General features: G+C 47.1%; 1 protein-coding gene across 1 annotated transcript; it reads right to left on the bottom strand.

Moving 5' to 3' along the window:
- Positions 1-1734: 1734 nt before the first annotated feature.
- LOC124695135 (glucan endo-1,3-beta-glucosidase 10-like) lies at positions 1735-3714 on the bottom strand. Its single transcript, XM_047228024.1, is given in 4 exon segments — positions 1735-1789; positions 2349-2380; positions 2382-2439; positions 2522-3714. Coding segments are annotated over 4 exon segments (1338 nt in total).
- Positions 3715-17953: the final 14239 nt, after the last annotated feature.

The following is a 17953-nucleotide window of genomic DNA, read 5'->3' as shown; positions in this document are numbered from 1 at the left end:
ATTCCTACAGAATAAGATTCTTTTTGCATGTTTACGACCCTGCAAAATTTGGATAGGCCCAAGAAACCGTTAAAACGAAGTGGATATAGAGATCTTTTACGCCGGTACTACCATCACGGCCGGCAATGGCCGCAAGACCGCTTGATGAAAATATTGATGATGATGGAGGCTAACGGAGTAACGGCTAATGGACAATATTCGGCTAAGTCAGCTTATGAGGTGTAATTCTTGGGTCCTATCTCATGAGACATGAACAATGGTTTGGAAGCTTAGCTTGCCACCCAAAATATAATTTGGGTGGCGGATAGATTGGAAAAACTTGGGTGGCTAAATTGTGGGCTTTGCTAGCTTTGCGAATAAATTATGGAGTCGGTGGCACATCACTTTGTCAAATGTCGATACACAACTCGAGTTAGAAGATACATAAAGAATTGGATGTGCATCCATTTTATTCAATCTCAACAATGGTGTGAGGCCGATCACTCGATAACAAGTTTGTGGGAGATGATGATGGTGGGTGCTATCGTGGGGCGCAAGGTGTTAGCCTTCCTCACCTTACTCACTATATAATACCTTCCTGACCTTACTCACTTCGTGGGATATTAAGAAATGAGTCAAATGCATGAGTCTTTCATAACAAACATACGTCCGCCTTTCCAGTTGCTAGATAAGATTAAGAAAAAAAAAACCGCTTGTGGGATATCAGGGGAGCTAAGCGTTTGGCGAAATGATGCTGAGAGGGTAGGCTTTTGTAATAGTAACCGTTTGGAGGGACCCAGAATTTTGGCTCTCTGGTGCGCCAGAACCGTTTTGAACAATAAAATCAAAACAAATACTAAAAGTAACATAAATCATGCGGATAGAGAATGTATCCAGGTATGTGCATGTCAAGTTTGAACAAAAATATAAAAGTATGTAACCTACACAAAAAATAACACATTGTACTGCTAGCAATATAAGAAGTACATGTATACTATTTCCGGTAAAACAAAGTTCTGTTTTCTCTTTTTTTTTGTAGGTCACATATGGTGGTATTGTTTCTTGAAATTTTGCACGGGTTAGTATCAAGGTGACATATACGCATGTGAATTATTTTAAAATTTTATGAAACATTTAAATAGTCTTTTCAAAAGAAGAATGAAATCAGGTGCTCGGGCACCCAGGTTCTCCACCATATTCTCACACCGTTTGGACTATCTTGTCAAACTTCTTTATTAATAGTATTTGCCCCATTTTTAAAAATCTTGAAAGAACCATATCCTGGAAAATTCAATGTTTTCTGGCGTTCAACTCTGAGCAACATCACCACACGTTCATACTCACACGATTTCAACAGACCAAAGTTGATGCATTCGAATTTCTTCATTTATTTGGAAATGGGGCATATGCCGCTCACAAAGCAACAGTACATTTGTAGATAGGAGTTCTACTTTAGAGAGCTTTCCCAAAAGGCAACACCACAATGAATTCGGTCAATGTTACTCACAAGTCACAACGGATCAACAATTTCCTACGGCATCTTGCTTGGATGCCATCAAATCAGGCGTTTCATCAGCTTACCCACACCTCGGTCTCAGCTATCACTGCAACATAGGAGCGGCATGGACAAGATCGGGATCATCAGCACCGTTGCTCCAGAGCAGTCTCCATTGCATCCTATCTACCTACCTCAAATCTCAGCCATTAAGACGAGAGAGTGACACATTGGATGATGATGATCTCAGACTGCACGCATCAGGAGAGCGACACCTCCTGCCACCGCAGCTTGCGCCCATGTCCACCGCCGACCCTTTTCCATCACAACCAAACGAGGAAAGTCAGGTAAGAAACGTAATATCACCAAGAAAACAACAAAGATCAGTGCAGAAAAGGACACCGGTAGGGGACTACATTCTAGATGCGCATCTTGCAAGAGCACTAGTGCTTTCAACAAGTGTGCAGTAAGAAGTGAGAACTGCAGTGAAATCTTCAGATCTAGTAATACTGTCTATAGAAAATATCTCCCGGAGGGTTGGTTAAGCTCCGAGGAGCATCGGTGAATTGCAATCCTGGAGTTTTGTAATAATTCTTGAAAGAACTAAACAGTTCTCTGTTATCTGAGAAATCCTGTCGAGCTCCCACCTAAAAGTGCGGTACTACTAGGGAGAAGATGAGAATCTTGTTGATGGTGACCGAGTGGTCAGCTAATTTTCAAGGTCAAAATCAACAAGATCCAGTGATCCACTTTGCCAGCTCGCGGAATCAGCATCAGTGCGGAATAAACAATCGATGGTGATGTCGATTAGTATGAAGCATATTTTCTAATTGTATGATCTGAATCTCGCGCAGGAAGACCGTGGTCAACCTACAGCATGTGCACGCTGGAATGGTAAAGTAATACTACTAACGAGCAATGATGCAATCACCTAAAGTGGCATCTCTTTTGAGCAGACACGACCAAGAGATGAATGCATCAAGCATGCGAGGAGCAGGAGCAATCGATATATAGGAAGAAGAAGCAGAGGAGGTAGCTGAGCTCACCGTGGGTTGCCGCGACGCATCGGAGATGTCGTAGTAGCCGTTGTCTCCGCCGGTGGTGTTGTCTCCAGCACCGCCGCCGCCGGGGACGTGCGCGGGGATATAGGTGAGCTGGTACACGGGCGTGCTGTCGGGGTTGAACAGTCCGTAGTGGCGCTCCGACGCCGGGCCGGGCTTGGTGTTCTCGTTGTAGAGCGCGAAGACGTAGACGCGCAGCGGCACGGCGGGCTTGAGCGGCGTGCCCTTCCACTGCGCGACGAGGCGCATGAGGTTGCTGTTGTAGCGCGCGGCGTTCTGGGGGGTGGCGGCGTCCTTCTCGGCGGCGTCGCCCGCGGAGGGCCAGCCGGTCTCGGAGACCCGGATCTCGACCGTCCGCGCGGCGGCGCTGTTGGCGGCGGCGATGGCGTGGTAGGCGGCGTCGACCTGCGCGACGAGGAGGTTGGGGTAGTGGAGCCCCGTGTTGGCGTCGGGGACGCCGGGGTAGGAGGGCTCGAGGAGCGCGTAGTCGAGGTGGATGCCCTTGGGGTCGTCGGAGTAGGCGAAGTAGGGGTAGGCGTTGACGAGGAAGGGGGAGCCGGTGCGGGCGTGGAAGTCGAGGATGGGGCAGAGGACCGGGAGGAGGTCCTTGCGGAAGGCGCCGGCGGAAGGTGGGTAGGAGGTCCCGAGGATGCCGAGGTTGTGCGCGGTGGTGACGGCGATCTGCTTGTCGAGGTTGGCCGCGGCGAGCGCGTCGTGGAGGGCCTGCATCGCGGGGAGCAGGTTGCGGATGAGGGCCGTGTCGTTGCCCGTGAGCACCTCGTTGCCGACGGTGAGGGCGACGATCTTGGTGTCCGGGAGGGAGGGGAGGATGCTGGACTTGAGCCAGGCGGTGGCGCCCGCCGGGTCGGCGACGGTGGCGAGGGCCTGGTCCGGGACGCCGACGTAGAGCTCGATGCCGGTTTTGGCGAAGGCGCGCAGCGTGGGCGGGTCCGGGTCGTAGAGGCGCACGCGGGCAATGCCGAGGTTGCGGAGCAGCGGCAGCGCGGCCTGCGGCGGCGGCAGGTTGTTCCCCACCCGGCCGTAGTTGATGCCCAGCAGCGGCACGTAGGTGGCGCCCGAGGCGGGCGCCAGTGCGAGCACGAGCGCGCACAGTGCCACGGCGAGATGCATGGCGCCGGTGCGCTGCTGGGGCCGGAGGCAGCCGAGGCGGGGCGCCATTGGAGTGGGATGGAGGGGAGCGTGGTGAGATTTGCAGGGTCTCGTCGGGTTTTGGAATGGGGAGTGATTGGAGTGGAGTAAGATTTTGGGGTGAGCAGGTGATCCAGTAAAGTTACCACCTGAGATGGGAAGGACAGAGGAGGACGATGTGATGAAGGCCTCGAGGTGTGAAAATATACTCCCACATGACGCGTAGGTTATTCGGGATGTGGGACCCGAAGATAGCGAGACGGATTTGGTTTGATACTGGTGTTTATTTGCTTCCCAGCAATGGGAGGAGCCGTTACTAGTTGGGACTGGAATCCAATGGGCAATGGACGGCGCTAGAGGGAGAGACTGTGGCCGTGGACCGTTTTGCCGCAACGGCTGTATTTCCCGGGGAGCACAAGCGCATGGGAAACGTTGGTGGCTGTACTGCGCTGCAGCGTACTACACGTGACGGGCAGCGAAATGGGGGGAGCCGAGCCACGCTAGCAGACATGACGAATCCCGACATTAACATTTTTTAAGTGGTACAAGAATAAGGACTAAATAATGAATTGATATTCATAAGGCATGGGTAAAGCAAAGAAATACTACCATAGGAATGAGTGTGGAGTTCAGGTTCTATGGAGCCATTTAAAGAGAAAAAAAAAATGCGACCAGCCAGTACAAGCCCTGGCTAGTGTAGCTTTATAGAAGAAAGCTCCACGAGCACCCGTCAATCCTAGGATTCGAGCCCGGGTGGGCAGCAGGCGCTCCCGCACTGCTAACCAACAGGTCGATGCCCTGTTCTCGAGCCATTTAAAGAGAATATACAACAAGAAAGACTTTGTGTTTCGAGTTCTGCCAAATCGATAAAATTATGGCTTTGAAGTACTGAATAGTCTTTCAAATCTCCGAAATTTATCACATTCTACCATCTTTGTGAGACGTGGAGGATTGGGTTTTAGAGATTTCCAACTCTTTAATCAAGCCATGTTGGCTAAGCAGGGATGGAGATCAATTACTAGTCCCGAGTCTTTATGTGCAAGAGTACTAAAAGGTAAATATTTCAATAACACTGATTTCATGTCCGCGAGGAAGAAGAGAGGGAGCTCTCATACGTGGAATGCAATCCTCCATGGGAGGGGAGCATTGAGGAAAGGTCTTGTCAAGAGGGTCGGTGATGGTTCATCAATCAGAGTTTGGGATGACCCTTGGATTGGATCCCAACTAATCAATCTCTAAAACCCCTAGTGAGGTCGCCGGAAGCCGATGTTACCTTGGTCCAACAACTTATTGATGAGGTAGCAACATGGAAAATGGAGAAATTGGAGGAGAATTTTGAGCAAGTGGATGTGGAGGCGAACTGTAATATTCCTATTGGAAGGTTTATAAAAGATGAGTGGGCGTGGGCATATGAGAAGAGCGGGTATTTCACAGTGAGATCGGCTTACAAGTTATTGGCTGCACCGCGCCTTCAAAATGATAATCATTCTACGTCAGATGTTAATTCCACTACCTTCTGGAAGAAGCTCTGGAAGTTGAAAGTTCCACCGAAAGTCTGCACATTTTGGTGGAGAGTAATTTATGAATTTATCCCTTGTCGACAGAAGCTCAAAGAAAGGCACATGGAACGTCGTCTGTTTTGGCAGGAAATCAAGAAAGCAACATCAATCAAATTACCAGTAATGCATCCTGGTTCTTGACCTACTGACATGCTCAATGAAACTGTGGTATTGGAGGAACATGCATCCGTTATTTTATGTGGGGCTTGGGTAGTTTGGACGGAGCGGAATGCAATATGGTATGTAGATGGTGGACGATCAGTTCTCCAATCTGTCCGATGGGCAACAGAGACAACAATAGATTTACGACAGACTAGGAAGGAAAAGAAGTTTCAACCCGCAAAAAAGCTTGTACTTTGGAGACCACCGGAGCTTGATACAATCAAGATCAATGTTGATGCTGGATTTTGATCAGCTTGTATGAATGGTAGTACTGGTGTGGTGATCCGTGACCACTCTGGTAAACTACTAAGAGCCCAGGCAAGATGGTTTGATCGAGCAGCGAATGCATTGATCATGGAGGCAGAAGCGGTGCGTGAGGGGATTCGGCTAGCGCATGACATGGGCCTTCTCCTAGAGACAAATGTTCTCCAAATTTTCAATCTAGTCAAGGAAGAAAGAACTGGTAGATCAATAATTGCTAGTATTTGCCAGGAAATTAAAGAGCTTAGGGTTTCTTTCGCTAGCTTTAATATTATTCATGTAAACAGATCTGCAAATGAGGCAGCTCATGCATGTGCTCATAGAGCCAGTCCAGAAAGGAGAAAGTGCATGTGGATTAACTTCACACCACCTTTCTTAGCTAGTATCCTTGTCAAGGATTGTAACCCTGTTATTTAATAATAAAGCTCTTTTACCGCAAAAAAAAGTGTACACGATATTATAAATTGAGATTTTGCAAGTTGGTAACATACATCATTTGCTACGTTAAAAAGATGAGGGTTTTTTTAACTTACAAATGTCAAATTTTAATTTTGAAATAAAAATACAACACCCATGTAGCTCGGGCTTTATTTAAGATTTTCGTGCAGGAATATAACTTTCTTATCTATGGTGTCACTACGCAAGGATTTGGTTTACTCGAGGAAGACACCATGCTAACTCCGTGCCAACAGCGAAGTAAGTACATACTAAAGGCAAATGAAAAACACGGGAAATATTCGTCTATCTCCGTTCTAAATAAAAAAGTGCTTCAATCTTTTGATCTCTTAAAAGATTCCTGTATCCTCCGCTACCAAGTTTGTTTGGAGCTATGTGGGCAAAGTCATAGGCGCTCCTAATCGATGTGATTTTTTTTCATCTGATGGGTTGCTCCTTTGCTTCATGTTAGTCGAAACGTCCAGATTGCTAGCATTGCCACCATATTGTGGGCAATCTGAAAATTTCGAAATAGAGCCTACTTTGGAGGAAAAGTAATTAGATCAACTGTGAAGTTGATTTGTTAATCTACTGTGTTTATGAATTACTAGAAAATTTTGAATAACCCTACCGATCAGGAAACTCTATGTTCGTACCGCAACTGTCACGAGGATGCTGCTAAGGAGATCCAAGTTGCTTCTTCATCTTCTTTAGTTCCGCAACTGCAACATGATCAGAGCAATAGTGACGATCCTCAGGTAACTAAGTTATGGGAAACAATATGATTCTCCAAGGTACCACCGAAAATTGAAGAAACACAAGTTAGAAGTTTGATTCAAGTGTTGATCGGTTAATTGCTAGCATTTGCTTGTTGCTCCAGAAACTTAAGTGGCCAGTTCGCCTTTTGTGGTCCTTATTGTAGTAATATACTTGTATATGTCTCGTCTTGTCAAATTTTACAGACAACTCCCTCCGGTCTTGATTAATCGATGGAGCAGTCTACCTAGGTGCATGTTGATCACGCTACACTCCGCGTTGATTGAACTGAACCGGAGGTTGTAGTTAGAAAAGTCTGCAGATTTTCGCGTTAACACCGTGTAACGCTTTCATTTTCCGTTGCACTTTATTCTCTTTGTTTTCCGTTATCGTTATAATGAAAATAGATTTCGTGGACATCCCTTGGAGAGAGAAAAAAAACTATAAGGCATTGTGTGACTCAAGAGATTGACTAATAATCAGCTACAGATCATTTTGCTTCTTGAACGCTTCTTACAACGCTCTAAATGATCTAAAAGACACTGCGCTATTTTATACGGTGTATATAGAAAAATATTAATGGGGAATTTCCCTCACTTACTTACAGCGGAAATGATTCCGAATATATGAAAGGGCATACATAGTGGAATCGGTGCGGTATAATTATCAAGTTGTTGAGGGCTGGGTGGGCTAAGCCTAGTGTAATGATGAGTGTGGTCCGTCTACTTCTATTGTGCCCAGCTGGGTCAGCGGGCAGAATGATGCTGTTCAACGAATGAGTATACCAGGCCAATATCTTTTTTTTTAGGGGAACCAGGCCAACATCTCTGTTTTCTTTTGAACAGGAAGCCACCATCTCTGCTCGAGCAAGTGAGGTGTTGGGCTATGTTCGTTTCAAAAAAAAAATCCCTTCTTTTTTTACACATGCTCCATTCGGAGTTCGGAGTTCCACTATTTAACGCTCCCAGCATCCATTACCGGGTGACGCCTGCAGCGCCAACTCGCGCGCTGGCTCAATAGGATCGGTCCCAACGAGCACGTTCCGAGATTTTCTATCGGTTTTGTTTCTAAATTCATAATTTCGTGAAACTACATATTCCCAGATTTTGAATTGTCAAGAAAAATAAAAACGTACATTCTGAAAAGTTGTTCATATTTTAAAATTATTCGGCTTTCCAAATGGTTAAAAACCTAAAAGTGTTCAAATTGCTTGATTTAAAAAATATTCAGATTTTTAAAAGTTAAGATTTTGAAAAATGAATTCAAAAATTATTCGAATTTGAAAATGGTAAATTTTAAAATTAATCAGATTTTATAAAGTTCAAATATAAAGATGTTCATAAAAACCGACCCACAAAACCCACAAACTCGGCCCGGCAGAAACAGGAAAACCGGAAGAAACCGAACTACCCAAAACACTAAAAACCAGAGCCAAAAATATCAGAGGAAAACCAGGCCGAAAGTTTCCATAACCTTCTCAAAATTGGTCGACCCGCTTCGGACTAGTAGAAAACGGGCGGTACGAGTAACAACCGTGCTACGGGCGTCAAATAGGACTTGTGACTCCGTTCAATCTTAAGGAGGCTCAACTTACCTTTGTGGTCATTCAAAAGATGAGCGTCAGTTTAAAAACCAGAAGCCCAGTACAGTTCTAACAAAAACAGAATCAATGGCATTGTAATTGAGCCCATATGGAAAACCGACGGTACAAGCCCAAGAACGCAGATCCAAAACAAAATTTGGTTAACGAACTCCCAAGTCCCATCGAAATTGTTAAAAAAAGGTCGACTTTCGCGAAGGGAATGTAACTCGCTCCGCACGCGACAAGTGGCGCAGCGCGGTGCTAGTAAAATACCTGGAAGTGGCTTCCCGCTCGCCACGTGTCGCAAGCGTAAACAAGGTGGGGATGTGGAGGAGAGAGAAGACCGGGTTAGTGTCGCTTTTTCCCTTTTTCTTGTAGATTCGTTTTTTCAAAATGAAATATCTTGAGAACCGTAAGTCCAAATTTCGAACCGTTTTCACTTTTGAGATCCTCGCGTCGAGATCTTCAAAATTAGATCCCATGTTGATATGTTTGGAGATACTTTTTTTTTTCGTACTTCCAATAATATTATGATTGTACCTGTGGTGTGTACCTAACTGTACTCGTGTTTCAACTGATAAGTACTTCTGTTTTTAGTGTATTTGGTGCAATTTTTCCGTTTACTCGCTAACTGTACTCGCCGTGTGCGGGATCTGTACTGTACTTACGCGCGATCGTACTCGCTCGTTTGCGCCTTACTGTATCGTACATGTACTTGCTTGTGTTCACGACTGTACCTGCTCGTATATGCGTTTGTACCTGCTCATCTGCGTGACTGTACTCATGTGTTGTGCGTGACTGTACCTGCTCGTGTGCGTGATCGTACTGCGTACTCGCTCGTGTGTTCAATCAGTACTCGTGTGTTGTGCGTGATCTGTACTCGCTCGTGTGCACGACTGTACTCTCTCTTGTGCGTGACTCGATCACTATCTTGGTGTGTTGTGCATATGTATCTGCTGCTCGCGTGTGCGTATCGTATCTCTCACTGTACGCTGATCTGTACTTGTATTTGCCTGTGTGTACAAATTGTATTCCGTCGTGTACCTAATATTGCTATGTACTTGATTCGCGAGCTAGCTAGCGAATGGATTGGAGGTACTCACGCGGCCACGCGGGGCTGTACTCGCGCGAGACGCGATTTGTACTCAACGAATTGTACGGCGTACGCGCGGGAGCCGCGTACTTCCGTCCAGAACGTGCGTGGGAGCCGCGTACTTTCGTCCGAGCGCGGACGCCAGCCGGACCTTTGGAAAGGTCGGCCTCCAGGGAGTGGCACCCAAGTCCCATCCGTTGTCCACTTGATTATTTCGTTTCCTTAAATTTTTTTTTATGAAATAATAACTACTGCCAGTCAGTTAGCAAAAAAAAAAAAAACTACAGCCAGTCTGCAGTTGACGACAGTATAGTACAACTCCATTTTTTGAGAAGAAGGATGCAGCTCCATAGGCAAGTTATAACATGTTGATCTCATATAAGCCAAGTTTTTGAGCATCTATATGCTTCGATTGATGGACTGTAACCAGTTACCTTATACGTTCCTACTTTTTCTTTTATAGAATTGGTGAATATAAAAAAAGATTATAATAACTTAGTAAAAAGGTGAAGTACACTTATATGTGGGCGGGGAGTGTGACCATTTTCAAGAGTTTGGAGTTCATTTTAGACCAAACAAAGGATGTAGGATGAAAATCAAAGTCACTAGAGAGTTCATAAAGGAAAAAAAGTCTACTTCGAGAGTTCAAGGTCCAAAAGTGGTTTTCTTATTGGAAAAATTAGACATTTAAAACATGGAAAATAACTTACATGTATGAGCTATGGAAAATACTAGAATGAACCTAGGTTCCGGTGAACACACATTTTAAAACTTAGCAAAAACATTTTGTAAGATTTGCAAAATTCTGGAAAAAACACACATGACATATTTAGTTGAAACTTAGAGCATCTTGAGCCGCGCGTCCCTCAAAGCATCCCTCAAAGGGATTTGTGGCGTGCTGGACAAAATTTCGTTCCCAGCTGCGCGCCCCAAAGGCCCTTTCCGTCCAGCCCGGCCCAATACGGCGTCCGGCGCCCCGAGCCTGTCCCCTCTCCATAGGGGACGCTCCGGGCACGCCGGACACAACGAAATGCGAGGCGAGGAGTGGCGGGACCGACGTGCCAGCGACTCACGAACGAAGCGTCGCAGCTTTGCCTTAATGGCGACGCAGGGGCAGGCGAGACATCTCGTTGGCGCTGTGCAGCCTCCACGCGTGGCCTGCGTTCGCACGCCACCGCGCGTTCCCGCGCTTTCTTCCCGCCTCTTCCCGCGCTATCTTCCCGCCTCTTTTGGCAACTCCGACGTCAATAAAAGGCCTCCCCCGCTCAATAGTAGCCACCACAGCCGTGGCACACGTTTCTCCGCCGCAAGCACAACCCTCATCGCATAAACACCACCTGCGCAATGATGAACCGCCCCGGCGCCGGCCAGTTCCCTCCACCACCGTCTCTACCACCACCTCCGGCACCATAGTTCGACATCGACCCGGAAGCTGCGGAGAACGAAGCGTGGGAGAAGGTGGCGCTGACGGACACCATAGCGGCGTCGGGCTGAGGAGATGGACGAGCGGTGGCGTGTAGAGCGGCAGCGCCTGCACATGGAGCGGGATCTCCACTACCGTGAACGGCGGGAGGCGATCGAGCAGCGGCGGCAGGAGGCGTTAGAGTGTCAGCAGCGGGAGGCGGCGCAGGATCGTTAGCAGTGGGAGGCGGCGTTGGTGACAGCGGAGGCGTCCTGGGAGGCGCGGGTGGATGCGTTGGCGGCGGAGGCGGATGCGATGGCGGCGGCGCAAATGGAGGAGGAGGACGACGACGAGGCGGCGGAGGAGGAGGAGGACGACGACGACTTCGACTGGTCCGACGATGACGGGCCGCACCCAGATGAGGCGGCGAATCAGCAACAAGCACTCGTCGAGTCCTTTGAGTTGCAGAAGAAGCTGTAGGACGACGCTCATGCCCACGAAGACGAGAAAATTCGCCGCGCCGTCGAACTCTCCCTCCAAGCGGCGCAACAAGGGAGGGCAGACGACGTGCTCATGGAGCACTGGCGTCTTCTCGTCACCCCCCGCATGGAGAGGTGGCGCGGCGCAGGAGCTGCGGCGGAGGGGAGGCAACGACGGGGCGGGGCCATCGAACGCACCGCCGGGCGACCAGTAGCCTAGGGTTAGATAAAATCTAGCCGTTTTCATTCAAACTTGTAAAATATAATTAAATTTGAATGAAAACCTTTATTTTTGTGTAGTTTTATTTTTTGGGGGGGCGATTTTGGTGGACGCGGCTGGGGAGCGACGTCCCCGAAACGCGACATTAAGAAAATGCGTCCTCCAAACACTCAATCCGGCGCCGTTTGGGAGACGATTTGAGAATCGTGACTTAAAAAATACAAATTCTCGTAAAATGATGTGACTATTTCCTAACTTTGACGAAGATGAGTAAACTGCAATATATAAACTTTAGCATCCCTTTTCTTATTTTCACCGAGGTCATGAAACGTCATACTCCCCCATGCATAAAAGGATGTCTCTAGTTTATCTAAATTTGCACGTATGTACACATTAAAATATATCTAGATACATGTATTTTTTTGGAAAAACTGAGACACCTTTTATGGAGACAGTAAAGCATTATATTCTGAAAATTATGTTTAAGTTTCAAAAAAAAATACCTAATTTTTGAATTTCTTGTCATATTTAAAAAAATGATAAATGTAATATATTAATATCGTGAAGGTACCCATTACACCCAGTCATTGCAATGACACGATACTCTAAAGGCAATACGGATACACACAACAAAAAGAAGCTAAAAAAAAGTCTCACTACAGTGTACCAGTTCTTGCAGGAGCAGAAACACCACCAAGACAACACGTGAAGTCTAGGTTCTCCAAAACCGAAGCCTCCAAGAAAAAAACAATGCACAAGCAACATCATCGACCGATCAAAGATTTTAGTTTTCACCCCAAAGATAGTTTCTGCTCTCAAAAACAATGGCTTCAACAAGGCCATTGCCATGAACAACCAATTAAGGATATACCTTAGATTTTTACCCTGAAAGGTTTGACTTTGTACATCACCTGTTGTCGCCCCCACTTGCATACCAATGCTACGCAACCCGAAACAACAAGAAAATTCCTCATCACCGCAAAGACTTGGACCACCATTACTAATCCTCAAATCACGGATTCCATGACATTCTTCGCCTCTAACATCACCACGGACAAAACCATGTCCCTTAATAACAACAAATAGCAGAGTTTTGCATCTCGATTGTGGATTTTTCCATCCATCATTTTCCATTGTAATGAAAATGTGCTCCCTCCTAAACTAAACGGTCGGGAAAAAACATGGGTGTTGATGGCGTGTATTTCACACGTTCGTTGGGAACCCCAAGAGGAAGGTATGATGCGCACAGCAGCAAGTTTTCCCTCAGAAAGAAACCAAGGTTTATCGAACCAGGAGGAGCCAAGAAGCACGTTGAAGGTTGATGGCGGCGGGATGTAGTGCGGCGCAACACCGGGGATTCCGGCGCCAACGTGGAACCTGCACAACACAACCAAAGTACTTTGCCCCAACGAAACAGTGAGGTTGTCAATCTCACCGGCTTGTCAGTAATAAAGGATTAACCGTATTGTGTGGAAGATGATTGTTTGCAGAGAAAACAAGTAAAACAAGTATTGCAGCAGATTTGTATTTCAGTATTAAAGAATGGACCGGGGTCCACAGTTCACTAGAGGTGTCTCTCCCATAAGATAAAAGCATGTTGGGTGAACAAATTACAGTCGGGCAATTGACAAATAGAGAGGGCATAACAATGCACATACAAGTCATGATAAGTATAGTGAGATTTAATTGGGCATTACGACAAAGTACATAGACCGCCATCCAACTGCATCTATGCCTAAAAATTCCACCTTCAGGTTATCGTCCGAACCCCCTCCAGTATTAAGTTGCTAACAACAGACAATTGCATTAAGTATGGTGCGTAATGTAATCAACAACTACATCCTCGGACATAGCGCCAATGTTTTATCCCTAGTGGCAACAACGACAACACAACCTTAGAACTTTCTCGTCATCGTCCCGGTGTCAATGCGGGCATGAACCCACTATCGAGCATAAATACTCCCTCTTGGAGTTAAGAGCAAAAACTTGGCCAGAGCCTCTACTAATAACGGAGAGCATGCAAGATCATAAACAACACATATGTAATAACTTGATAATTAACATAACATGGTATTCTCTATCCATCGGATCCCGACAAACACAACATAGAGTATTACGGATAGATGATCTTGATCATGTTAGGCAGCTCACAAGATCCAACAATGAAGCACAATGAGGAGAAGACAACCATCTAGCTACCGCTATGGACCCATAGTCCAGGGGTGAACTACTCACTCATCACTCCGGAGGCGACCATGGCGGTGTAGAGTCCTCCGGGAGATGAATCCCTCTCCGGCAGGGTGCCGGAGGAGATCTCCGTAATCCCCCGAGATGGGATTAGCGGCGGCGGCGTCTCCGGAAGGTTTTCCGTATCGTGGTTTTTCGCATCGGGGTTTCGCGACGGAGGCTTTAAGTAGGCGGAAGGGCAGAGTCGGAGGGCCGACGAGGGGCCCACACCATAGGCGGCGCGGCCCCCCTCCGGCCGCGCGGCCCTATGGTGGCGGCGCCTCGTCGCCCCACTTCGTATCCCTTTCGGTCTTCTGGAAGGTTCGTGGCAAAATAGGACCCCGGGTCTTGATTTCGTCCAATTTCGAGAATATTTCGTTACTAGGATTTCTGAAACCACAAATAGCAGAAAATAGCAACTGGCTCTTCGGCATCTTGTTAATAAGTTAGTTCCAGAAAATGCACGAATATGACATAAAGTGTGCATAAAACATGTAGGTATCATCAATAATATGGCATGGAACATAAGAAATTATCGATACGTCGGAGACGTATCAGGTGTGCACGACTGAATCTCATCAAATCCAGCAAACTCTAGGCATAAGGCCTTTCGAAACTCTACACTCCGGTCAGATCAAGGAAGACACACATGAAGTAGGCATCCGTCTTCCGCGTGAGAAACCCTAGGACCGTTGCCTTTATTTAGGTCGAGCCCCCACGCAACCGGCCATCACCGGCCACCCGAGGGCGCTCCACGTGACGTCACCGCCCGATGGGAAGAAAAGAGAGCAAGATTGGGAGAAGGCCTCCGACTACATGACCCTAGGACCGAAATCAGGCACGCCTCAAGTGTCGCCTCCTACTAGCCCTGCCACCTGCATATCCACCACTGAAGCACTCTGACCATTGATGCCCGCCACCATCACCGAAGATTTAGAGTAGGGTCACCATGCCTGAGATCTTGGGATACCCGCCGAGGTATGCTGCCGTCGCGCTACAGGAACTTGGCCCAGCGACGGTGCGGGCGGCGGTGGTGGAGAATGATGCGAGAGGGGGTCGAGAGGCTCGGTGGTTGTTGACCGAAATTAGGAAGATCAAGCCAGTCGCCCTGGTGAGGCCCGACTTGGTCCTGCTAATTTTGTATGTCGGCTCCAAGATTTCGTTCTAGATGAGTTAGCCAGTGTTGGAGTTACAACTAGAAGACATTCCGCAACTCGAGATATTGGCTAATAATCAGCTACCTTGTAAATACCGAAAATGTTTTTATCTGCTGATATAGACATTGTAGTGGGAAATTTCACCAGAAATACCTAATGGAACATGGGTGTAGGCACACCCGCTTATACAAAAAAAATTGCAAATATTTTATTTAAAAGATTTGTAAAATTTTGAAATAAAATTTTGCACATACTTATTATCTTGATACTTACTCGTGTAAGTTTTTACGGAGAAATACGATTGTATGTGGCCTACATGAAATTGACAAAATTTTCAATTGACACTATAATGATTGGAGTTGTACTGTTTAAAGAAAAATAATTTTTTTTTCTCTTTTCTGTGTAGGCCACATACGGTTGGGTTTTTCCTTGAAAAATTGCACAAATAAGTATAAGGTAATATATACATGCATGCATTACTTAATTTTTTTTCTAAAACTTCAGAAAATTCCTAAAAATTTGTTCTAATTTAAAAAAGTTCATCGTTAAAAAATGTTTAGATTAAAAATTATTTGAATTTAAAAACTATTCAGATTCAAATTAAAATATGTTCAAATAGAAAAAAACAAAAAAATCATAAAACCGAAAGAAAATAACCAAAGAAAAGCCGGTCAGAACCTTCCAGAAGGTTCCAAAAATCGGAAGAACCCAGGGCACCTCCTGTTGATGGCCTACGACCTTTTTTTTAGGGCAGATGGCGCAAGACCTAAATCCCCCCGTCAGCCGGCGGGCGGATCTAAGGCTGATAATGGGTCGGGTTTGGTCGGGTCAACCTAAATTAGACCCTTGCCCATCACCCTTATCGGGCACACACGATCCTACCCATGGGTTAGGAATGAGACCCATGCCCAAACCCATCGGGCAACCCATCAGGTACAAAAAATGGAGAGTTTGACGCAACCAAATATTTAGAACACATCGGCACATTGTGGGCCTGCCAGGACGAGAGTGGTGTGTTCCTGTTCATGGCTTTGTGACTGCAAGTAGTACTAATATGCACATGTTTGGTGTCTGGATACAAGAGCTTTGTGTGTAAACGATGTATACTGTCTACATGTATAATGTATGTGTATCATAGCCCACATACCATACAAAATAATTCAATTATTTTAATTAGTAATATTAATCGGGTGACCCAGCGGGCAACCCGTGGGCATAGACTGATACCCATGCCCGATCCACGACTAATCGGGTTGCCTATTGGCCATTTCCATGGGCGAATATTGAGACCCATACCCTACCCATTCGGGTTGGGTGCCTATGGGCAGACGTACCCATGGGTGCCGGCTTGAGGCGTATCCCCTTATTTCCCCTTATTTTTGGGCCTGTTCCGTTTCAGTCTTAAGGAAGGCGGCCAGCTTGCCCTCTGTGGTAATTCAACATGTTAGCCTGAATTTAAAGGTCGGAAGCCCAATATAGATCTAACTAAACAAAATGAAGCAATGGCATCGTAGTAGTCGGGCCCATATAATAAAAAATCAATGGTACAAGCCCAAGAACGTAATCCAAATCTAAATTTTGTTAGAGCATCTCCAACAGACGCGCTATATAGGCCGCGCGGCATAAAAACGTCCGATATAGCGCGCGCGGGACAGAATCAGGCGCTCCAGCAGGCGCGGTAAACGGCGCGGCGCTGTAAATTTTTTAGGGCGCGCGGCTTTTTGCACAATCCGGAGCGGCATATCCGGCGCGTTGGCTACAGCGCGCGGCATCGCTCGTCCAAGCGCGAAAAGCCAACGGCCGGAAATTTCCTCCCCGCGCCCGCGCCCTCATTTCCCCACCTACCGCCGGCGCGAAATCCAGCCGCCGCCGGTCGACTCCGCCGCCGCCCTCGCTCGCGCGCCGCCGCGTCGTAGATCCGCGTCGCCCGCACCTCCTCCCCGGCAGCGGCGGACGCTCCGCCGCGCCGTGTCGCTCGCGCGGCCGTCCGCCGACGAGCTGCAGCCGGCGGTCCTTCTCCGCCGCCCCTTCGCGCCGCCGTCGCGTTCTCCTCCACGCAGGCGTCGACATGTCGTCCTCGTCGTCCTCGAGCAGCTTGCTTGCAACTTGGCGCGCCCATGGTGCTCGCCCATTTGCTCGCAAGGTATGAACCTCCGCCGGCCGGCCTCTACTCGTCAAGTAGCTACAATAGTTTATAGTGAATTAATATGATACATATGTTTGTAGAGTTCCTCATATGATTCATCGGATGACGAGTTCGACCAAGAAGAAGAGGAGAACATATCGATACTATTAGCATACCGCGCCGTTAAGAGGCCAAAATTTGGTGGATCGGTGTTTGGTAGACGAAGTTGTGGAGAGAAAGGATTGAAGGGCATGAGAAATTGATGCGGTCGTATTTCAATGAGAATCCGATATTCCCCGAAAGCTATTTTCGGCGGCGTTTCCGGATGAGTCTCAACTTGTTCAAGCACATTGCAGCGGAGGTCACCAAATATGATCGCTTCTTTGAGCAAAGGAGGAATGCCGCCGGAGAACTTGGCCATAGCACATATCAAAAGGTGACCGCCGCCTTGCGTATGTTGGCATATGGTATACCGGCAGATCTTATTGATGATCATTTGGCCATGGGAGAGAGCACTTCTATCTTGTGTGTGAAGCGCTTTGTCGTTGCAATTGTCAATGTCTTTGGCTCCACATACTTGAGAGCCCCCAATGCTCAAGACACGGCAAGGCTTTTGGAGATCAACGCCAACCGGGGATTTCCCGGTATGCTTGGTTCCATTGATTGTATGCATTGGAGTTGGAAGAATTGTCCAGCGGCATGGCATGGACAATTCAAAGGCTACAAGAAGGATGCCACCATAGTACTTGAAGCGGTGGCCGACCAAGAGACTTGGATATGGCATGCTTTCTTTGGAATGCCCGGATCTTGCA

Source organism: Lolium rigidum, chromosome 3, assembly GCF_022539505.1.
Source record: "Lolium rigidum isolate FL_2022 chromosome 3, APGP_CSIRO_Lrig_0.1, whole genome shotgun sequence".
In the NCBI taxonomy this organism is placed as follows: domain Eukaryota; kingdom Viridiplantae; phylum Streptophyta; class Magnoliopsida; order Poales; family Poaceae; genus Lolium; species Lolium rigidum.
This window is presented reverse-complemented; position numbering and strand designations above follow the sequence as displayed.